This window comes from Frankliniella occidentalis, unplaced genomic scaffold (genome assembly GCF_000697945.3).
Source record: "Frankliniella occidentalis isolate FOCC.00 unplaced genomic scaffold, Focc_3.1 Scaffold93, whole genome shotgun sequence".
In the NCBI taxonomy this organism is placed as follows: Eukaryota; Metazoa; Arthropoda; class Insecta; order Thysanoptera; family Thripidae; genus Frankliniella; species Frankliniella occidentalis.
In genome coordinates this window covers 814,928-823,134 of record NW_026267222.1, presented here as the reverse complement: position 1 = coordinate 823,134, position 8,207 = coordinate 814,928, and the positions used below count along the sequence as shown (strand labels likewise).

The 8,207-nt window shown below is 57.7% G+C and overlaps 2 protein-coding genes across 3 annotated transcripts in view; both read right to left on the bottom strand.

The window, feature by feature from the left end:
* The window catches only part of LOC113212416 (bcl-2-related ovarian killer protein-like), a 21,456-nt gene that overhangs the window by 2,749 nt on the left and 10,500 nt on the right, over positions 1–8,207 (bottom strand). The window contains exons 1-5 of one of the 2 annotated variants that reach the window (XM_052269471.1): positions 6,062–6,189; positions 2,650–2,866; positions 2,269–2,452; positions 1,853–2,160; positions 1,560–1,740 (exon numbers count right to left, since the gene is read on the bottom strand). In XM_052269471.1, the coding sequence (XP_052125431.1) occupies positions 1,560–1,740; positions 1,853–2,160; positions 2,269–2,452; positions 2,650–2,866; positions 6,062–6,083 (912 nt within the window). In that variant the 5' untranslated portion in view covers positions 6,084–6,189. Of the gene's footprint in view, positions 1–1,559; positions 1,741–1,852; positions 2,161–2,268; positions 2,453–2,649; positions 2,867–6,061; positions 6,190–8,207 lie in introns of those variants that run through there. The other variant, XM_026431096.2, reaches the window with a different exon arrangement.
* LOC113212413 (uncharacterized) overlaps positions 1–8,207 on the bottom strand; it is a gene marked incomplete in the record, with an annotated part of 51,076 nt that overhangs the window by 36,803 nt on the left and 6,066 nt on the right.

Sequence of the window (8,207 nt, the reverse complement as noted above, 5' to 3'; positions counted from 1 at the left end):
TAGCCTAACCTAACCTCCTCGCGCCCGGGGGGCTCATTTCCTGGCCATTTTCCTTGTTTCTGGCCAGGAGTCGACCCGGGCTGCAGCGCGTCGAGGAGGTGGACTTGACCCGACCTGCACGCGTGCAATACGGGAGACCAAGACCCGTAAAGCGGGACCGAGTTCTGACCTCTCCGGTGTCAGGAGCAGCTGACAGCCGTGTGGCGAGCGCGCTGGGGTATGGACCGGAAACCGTTGGACCCGGGGAACGAATCCTGTTGGGTGTCAACTTTTTTTTCGGGACCTGCTGAGTAGGTGGTGAAGTCGACCTCCTTACATTGCTGCAGACCTAGTCGGATTCACACAAACGTTTTGTCAGGAGTTTCAATTTTCTTAAAAGAAAAACTTAAATAAATCAAGGGGTTTCGATCCCCAGGCCGACGGTGTCCGGACCACACACCAGCGCGCTCGCCACTCGGCTGTCAGTTGCTCCTTCCACCGGAGAGGTCAGAACTCGGTCCCGCTTTACGGGTCTTGGTCTCCCGTATTGCACGCGTGCAGGTCGGCTCAAGTCCACCTCCTCGACGCGCTGCAGCCCGGGTCGAATTCTGGCCAAAAACACGGAACAAGGACCATAAATGGACCTAACCTAACCCCCGCGCGCCCAGGGGGCTCTTTTAGAGGCCATTTTCCGTGTTTCGGGCCAACAGCCGACCCGGGCTGCAGCGCGTCGAGGAGGTGGACTTGACCCGACCTGCACGCGTGCAATACGGGAGACCAAGACCCGTAAGGCGGGACCGAGTTCTGACCTCTCCGGTATCAGGAGCAGCTGACAGCCGTGTGGCGAGCGCGCTGGGGAACGGACCGGAAACCGTCGGACCTTGGGAACGAATCCTGTTGGGTGTCAACTTTTTTTTCGGGACCTGCTGAGTAGGTGGTGAAGTCGACCTCCTTACCTTGCTGCAGACCTAGTCGGACTCACACAAACGTTTTGTCAGGAGTGTCAATTTTCTTAAAAGAAAAACTTAAATAAATCAAGGGGATTCGATCCCCAAGCCGACGGTGTCCGGACCACACACCAGCGCGCTCGCCACTCGGCTGTCAGTTGCTCCTCCCACCGGAGGAGCAACAGCAAGTTCTCCTCCAAGCGAAATGCGCACCTCAGCTGTCGGTGACGCACGAAGACACATCGCCAGCAGAGCAGGTAAAACGTTCCGTGGACGGGATTCGAACCAGCGACTATTACGGCACTCTGCCAACGAATACCCTTTAGCACGCTCGACTGCCAGCACGTCCTACTCGGTTGAAGTTCTCAGCTCGGTCCCGCCTGACGGGAGACAAGACGCGACAGAAAAATAGTTTGCCCCGGCCGGTAGTCGATCGCAGGGCCGACAGTAGGGGTTCGGCCGTGTCGATTTTAGCTACATCTCTGTAGCTCCAAAGAGGGGGTGTGTGGCTGGAGGCGTCGGATTTTACATTTATCCCTAAAAGGGACCTTCCATAGTCGGGTCTGATTAAGCTGACTCCTGCAGCTGAATTGTATCTATGTGGCCACAAACGGGGACGTCCATAACACTGACCCATCCGCCGTTGTCAGCGATCCAAGGAGCCAAGTCGTCTTCGAGCAGCTGGCCGACGGCCGCCACCAGGGCGTGGAGGTACTCGGGGTGGCCCTGGCGGACGCAGTCCACGGCGAGCGCGCCCGCCACCGCGTAGAGCGAGATCACCTTGCCCCAGGTCACGTCGTGCTTCAGGAGGTCCCTGCGCAGAGAGCATCAGGGTGCGGTAAAGTTAGCGTTTCTGCTTTCGGCTTCATTTTCTTTAACCTCCACGGACAGGCTGCGCTGACGCTGCGCTGCTCTGACTGACTGACCTGCCAACGGCGGTGAGTGCGGAGGCCGCCGTCTTGTCGGAGACGATGGGCCCCGCGGCGGCCTGTCTGGCAACGCCGGTGTACACCTTGGGGTGCCGCCGCTCCAGCTCCAGCCCCACGGCGTTGAGCTCGGAGAACACCTCCCGGAGCACGCCGCCCGCCGCGCCCGCCGACAGGCCCTGGGGCGCGTTGAGCGCGGCCGCCGACCGGAGCCGCTGCAGGCCGCACTTCCGGTCGAACAGACCCGCGCGCTTGAGCCGCGACCGGATGTACTGGCCGCACAGCGCCTTGCCCTGCCCGACGATCTCCTGTGAGGACGGGCGAGAGGGATGTCAGAGGGGGACACTCTTGGCTTATGGGTGGCATGCTATAAAGACGCAAAGGGCTGAGCAAGTAAAGGCGCTCGCGCTACTGACCACTATCTTGGAGTGCGCGGGAACCGTCCGCCAGCCGATAGTGCTGGACAGCTTCCTGGACACGGCGTCGCTGACGTTGCTGAAGCGGCGCCGCGGCGCCATGGCCGCCATGTGCGCGAGCGCGAGCGCGTGGTGGTCGCTGTGGCCCAGCAGCGCCGCGGGGGTGCTCATCTTGCGCCGCGACCTGCAAAGGCGAAGCGCGGCCGAAGCCAACCGGTCAGGTGTGTTTGGAGGTCGTTGCCATACCACGTGACTTGTAGGGGTAGGCTGGGGTCCTGTGGACGCTGCTGGTCCTGATCCTTTTGGGACCCCACAATACTTGCATCCCCCCTAAAGGGTACGTAGTGTGTCGCGTTCCCCGCCCCCTCTGCACGCACGCACCTGAGGCCGTTGCCAGGGGTGGGGACCAGCCCCAGTCCACTGAGCGCGTCCCCGGGCATGGTCGCGGAGTCGTCGTCGTCCACCTGCTGCTTGCGCTCCCGCTGGTTGTCAGCCTCCTCCTGGACGACGTCAAGATCGTCCTGACCTACGTTCTGCTGCTGCTGCTGCTGATCGCCATGCTCCGGTTCCGGGGGCCCGGCGGCAGGGCTGCCCACATCTGTCGTGCGAAAAACACAAATTAAGGTGAGCAGTTAAACACAAACACGCACCATGTTCCGCTCACACACACACTCACACACTCACTCACTCACACACACTCACACACACACACACACACACACCACGATGACTCAGATAGTCTATTTAACTGTTCGAGTGCAAGGGCAGACGGTGCCAGCTGTCCGGCTGATAAGCCGCCCCTCCTATCTTCCCGCGCATCCCCCCTACCACCGTGACCCACCCTACCACCCCACCCACGCCAGCAGGGACTTTTCGACTCTGTTTTGACCGACAGAGTGACTGCCGTGTCGCTTCTCCCCTTATCACTCCGCTGATAGTAAAACGGACGTGTGCGACGCTTTCACCTTTCTCCTCCTCCAGCATGCCTGCGCCCCTCCTTACGCACCTCGAGGTGCTGCCCGCGAGGGACTATACTACCCCCCGCCGCGCCCCCAGCCCGCCTCGGCAACAAGACCCGCCGCCCGACCTTTGACCTCTGATTCGATGATGGTGAAATCCGACTCACTCGTGCCTCCCCGCCAAGAGCAAGAAGTCGCGCAACAAGCAACTTCACATACGTACGTAGTACGTGTTCGACGACTTCTGACCGATAGGGCCCCGCAAACATTATTGGCGTTTGTTTCCCCCTGCTTTATTTTCCGCTGCTGTGTGTGACATCTTATGCAGCTTCGTGCAGAGAGAGAGAGAGAGAGAGAGAGAGCGATCAGGACTACGAGCCTCGAGTGCCCATTCCCCCCACTCCCGCCCGGGCCACGAGGGGTTCTCGCCATTAATCTACTGTCTGAAAACGAGCGGCTTTCCAGCGGGAATATGGGTGGCGAGCGCGCCTAAATGGGGCGAAACGGAAGAAGCCTGCATAGATTAGAGGTGGAGGGGGAGGGGGCGGCTGGGGGACATATACCGCCCGGGGCACGACAAAGAACTAGGTAGTACTGTGATAAGAATTGGTCGGAAAACGGGAGGGGGAGGGGTGGAGTTGCGTCTTCCGGGAGGGACACGATGACCCACTGTGCGTGGGCGGGACGGTCTTCGCGCGCGCAAAACAAAACAAAAAACCCAAGCCGCAGCCTCAAAGTTCATTTACGTCACACGATATACTGCAGTGCAATCCAACGATGTGGGTTTCTACAGCTGTATTACTTCTGATCCCTATTGCCTATCGGCATTCCCCCTGGGAGTAGGCAACCCGTTGGCATGCAAGATGTGCTGTGCAGTCTAACCGGCAGGAGTGCAGGGCGCATAAGCTCACGCCCACGTTTAACGGAGGTAGAAGAAGAGCGGGTAGAACCTTAATGTTACCGATTGGCCGAGAGCTTCCCGCTTCTACGTCACGCCGGTAGTGGGGGTAAGCGCTCGGCCAATCAGGAACCCTTATGTTCTACCTGCTATTCTTCTTCCTCGGTTAGTCGAAATACACTGTATCATAATTCTAGAGACAACCAGCTGAAAGATACACCATTGCGCCCCGCACTATTAAAGTATTTGCTAGCATTTTTAATCCCATACGAAGGAGGCGGAACTTAATTCACCCAGCGCACTTTTGCAGTCACACTGTACCGCATGCAGGGGTGTGGGTGGGTTGCCTGCCTATCAGATCGGGGTGTAAATCGCCGTAGTCAGTGACGATAGGCAAACACGCACGCACGCCTGCATGCGGTACAGTATAACTGCAAAAGTGCGCGGGGTTAATCAGCCCTGGTATGTACATTTCACGAGGTAGATAAGCTCCTGTTTGATTTGCCTTGTTCCGCTGATTCCCAAACATTTTCGCTCACACACATTTTTTTTGCGGTTCATGACACAACATCTGGATCTTGTGGGTAAGGGCTACGATCTCTCTCTCTGGAGCCAGTCGGACATGATGGACACGGGCCCCTCCCCCCTCCCCCTCCTCATCCGATCCCTATCGGACGGGCCGGACCGAAGGGCCCAGCTACGGGAGATGAAACGTGAGTACCCGTCAAAAAATAAAAGAGAAAAAGAAAAAAAAACGCTGCGTCATTGAAAAGTGAAACGTTTGCTAGGGCGGTCTGAGATTCCATTGGCAAGGCGCAAGGCACAAGCACGTGTCGCACTACAGGTATACACTGTCCTCTTCTCGGTCCTGTTTTTAGCCTGTCATTCTGCTTTGAAAAAGCTATTCAGTAGGCTTATGCAAACGGCCTAGTGTCCGTCCCTCCAGCCGTCCATTCCACTGGAAGGAGAAACTTGAAACTTTCAGGGAATCTTAGTAGGGGGGCAATTCCAGACAGGGGTGTCCGTCAGTGACGGCATTTGTGAGCGACTGAGAGGTGCTACGTATTGTTGCAGTACGTAAGCGTCTTGCAAAGACGCGTCTAGTCATGTGCTTCAACAACCTGTAGAACCTCTCAGTCGCTCACAAATGCCGTCACTAACGGACATTTTTTACCATTTTTTTTTCTGGAATTGCCCAGGGGCCACTCCTGCAGAACGAAATGCCTACGGCGAATCCCTATACACGCATGTAGAGAACTGTGGCGAGCTAGCACGTGACAACAAACGCGGGATGGCACTCCTGGTGATTCTTCCTGATGACGAGGTGGCCCGCCCCCAGCCGGAGAACATAGCGACGCATTTTTTTTGCCGTTGCCAAAGAATCGTGACCGGCTTCAAGGCGGCGAGTGGTGGCAGCGTGTGCCCAGACCGGTCGTTACTTTTTTTTCGGATGCCACAATATTATGGTCCATCCCCCAGATTTGAATCGATTCGCTTCGATGAGCGCGCCGCGGCGCCGCGGCCCGCGGGTTCAAAACAAACACAAACGCGGTCCCCGCCTAGGCCAGGATGCCAAAGGGTTGGCGCCATTTCAAGAAAAACTCGCGGACCGCCGACGCCCACCGACTGCAAAGCTAGCGGCACGCACGCCGGATCGGCCAGATCAGTACGGGTCGTCAGAACAACAAATAAAGCTCAGCGCTTCCCTTATGAACGAGGCACGACGCCGAAGACATTTCAAATTTCGCCTTACAAATATATCAACATGTGTGTAGAAAGCATTAAGTTTGTGCAGCATGCGGGTCTTACGGCTCGCGACCCTCGCGGCATGCTCATATTTGAAAGATTATACAGATGAAGACTCTGACACTCTGTCCGTCAGTGAGGAAGGGGGAGGGGGGGGGCTGAGATAAGGCCGGGCGAGCGGCTAGCCTACCTGCCGGGGGCGCCGCCTCCATGGCGGTGACGTGTTTGGCGGGGCCGGCGGCGGGTGCGGAGCGCGGGGCGGGCGAGCAGTAAAGGCAGTGACCATCGACACGAGACTGGCGGCCTGCTGTGGGCCGGGCCCGGGCCGGACGGGCCTGCACGGTGCGAGCGGCACGGGGAGAGGCAAGGCAAGGCGGGTGCCATCTCGGAACAGAGCGGCCGCAGTGCGGACCGCCCGCCCCGCGCCCCACAGTGTGGGCCCCACACCACCACCCCTCCACAGCATCCCACCTGCCTGCCAGCCTCGGCGGGGCGCCGGTCCAGGGGGTAGGGCTGGCTGGTCCTGGGGAAGGACATAGGTTGGGGGAGGGGCTCGATTGATTTCCGAACGTGGTGTGAGAGATTAACACGTTAAGTCCCAGCATGACGACACGTTTGGTCATTTCAGAACGTAAAATATATTTTACCCAGATAGCCCCCCGCCTTTCCTCTTTATTCACGTACCACCCTTGCTCTGCACACATTGCGGTGGGATGCGGAGGGCCGGTCGCTGCTCCGTCTGTTGTGTCGTTGTTCTTGTCAAGTTGTTGTGTTTGTATTTCTTGTAAATAGCTGTCAGGCAGTTTGCGTGCGCCTGGTCCGCGCTCAAAGCTGCAGCACAGCGACCATGCCGAATCGAGAGTTTTGGGAAGTTCGGCGTCTGAGAAGCTACAACATGCTTTAGGTTTCGGGTGAGTCCGCCTTTTCGCCGTCATCAGAATACACAACAGCAGAAACTACAAGAAGGCGTACAGTGTAAGGACTACGCGACCGTGCCGCTCTGCTGTCGGAGGATAGGAGCCACGACATGTGAATTTTGACTGCAGAATTTGTTTCAAAAATTTGATCTAAGCTGGGAGACGATAAAATGGCATTTACAAGCAGGGGCAGAAGCGCCTGCTGGTTAGGCCATACAATACGCAGTTGTTTGCGTGGTTGCCTACGCTCCGCTGGCAAGGGGCTCTGAAGACTGGATAGGAGAGGGAAGGTCAGGGCTGATGACGTCGGCCCATAAGGCGTGAACAAAGAACAATCGTTTCCTCGGCATTGGCACGTCGAGAAAAGTTGGTAGCACAACTCAAAAAGGGGTGTTCCTCGCTGTTCGGGTCCTGTGGCGTCAGGAGTTGTTAGGCGAAGTTAGCCAAACGCAGTTCAACGTCGTTCTGATCGTATTGAGCGCTCTGCCAGAGTCTTCCCCTCTCGCTTTCTGAGCCAGCTGAGCCGGTGGGAAACGGGGGGGGGGGGTGCACGTTGGGCTGCCTACCCCGCGCGGAGCGGGCGCTGCCATTGCCTCGTGCTGTCGCTCTCGCCCGCGGGCCTGTGTCGTTTCAAGCATGCAGGCCCGATGTCTGACGGAGACACCGATGTCCCCGTGTGCCGTAGGCCACAGACTGGAGAAGGGTGTGGGTGCCTTTGACGCGAGTCTCGACGTCAAATCCAATATGTGCGCTTGAGCTGTCGCGGGGCCTTGGTTGAGGCTCTAGCTGTCCAAAATTTTCAAGGTCTCTTTCTCTTGTTACTATTAGTAAACATTTGACTAAAATCTGAGCAAAATCGTCAGTCTATCCCTAGAAGCCGCTATATTGGAATGATTTGACCTGTCTTGTCTACATAGCCAGTGACCGCGGTCAATCTAGAGTCAGAATCGTTCCTATGGCCAGACACCGAGAGAAAGTGACCATTTCGGTTGTTGTGAAGTTGTTGTTGCTAAGGGTTGTTTGTGTATCTGGCAGGGTAGGGCCTAGCTGGTCGCTGAACGCTGGTAGAACGGCAAGCCGCATATCAACCTCTCGTTACACCGCCTCCCTTCCCTTATACCCCCTCCCCCCCTCACACCACGCGCTGCAGGGGGACATACCAGGCAAACTAGTGATAGACTGGGGGCCGGGAGGGACGGCCAGTAGGGCGGGGGACCAAAGTGGGCGACTATGTTGCATATGTGTGCTTTTGCGGGCAGCCTACCCCCGCCCCTCCCCACAACCTTCTCCCCTGTCCCACCGTACGGGGCCTGGGCCCCCTACATCTAATAGGCAGCTGATGTTATCTGCCGTGCCCGACACCACCGTGAAGGATGCAGAGCGGGAGAGATGGGGGGAGAGAAGGGGGGGCACAGTGTG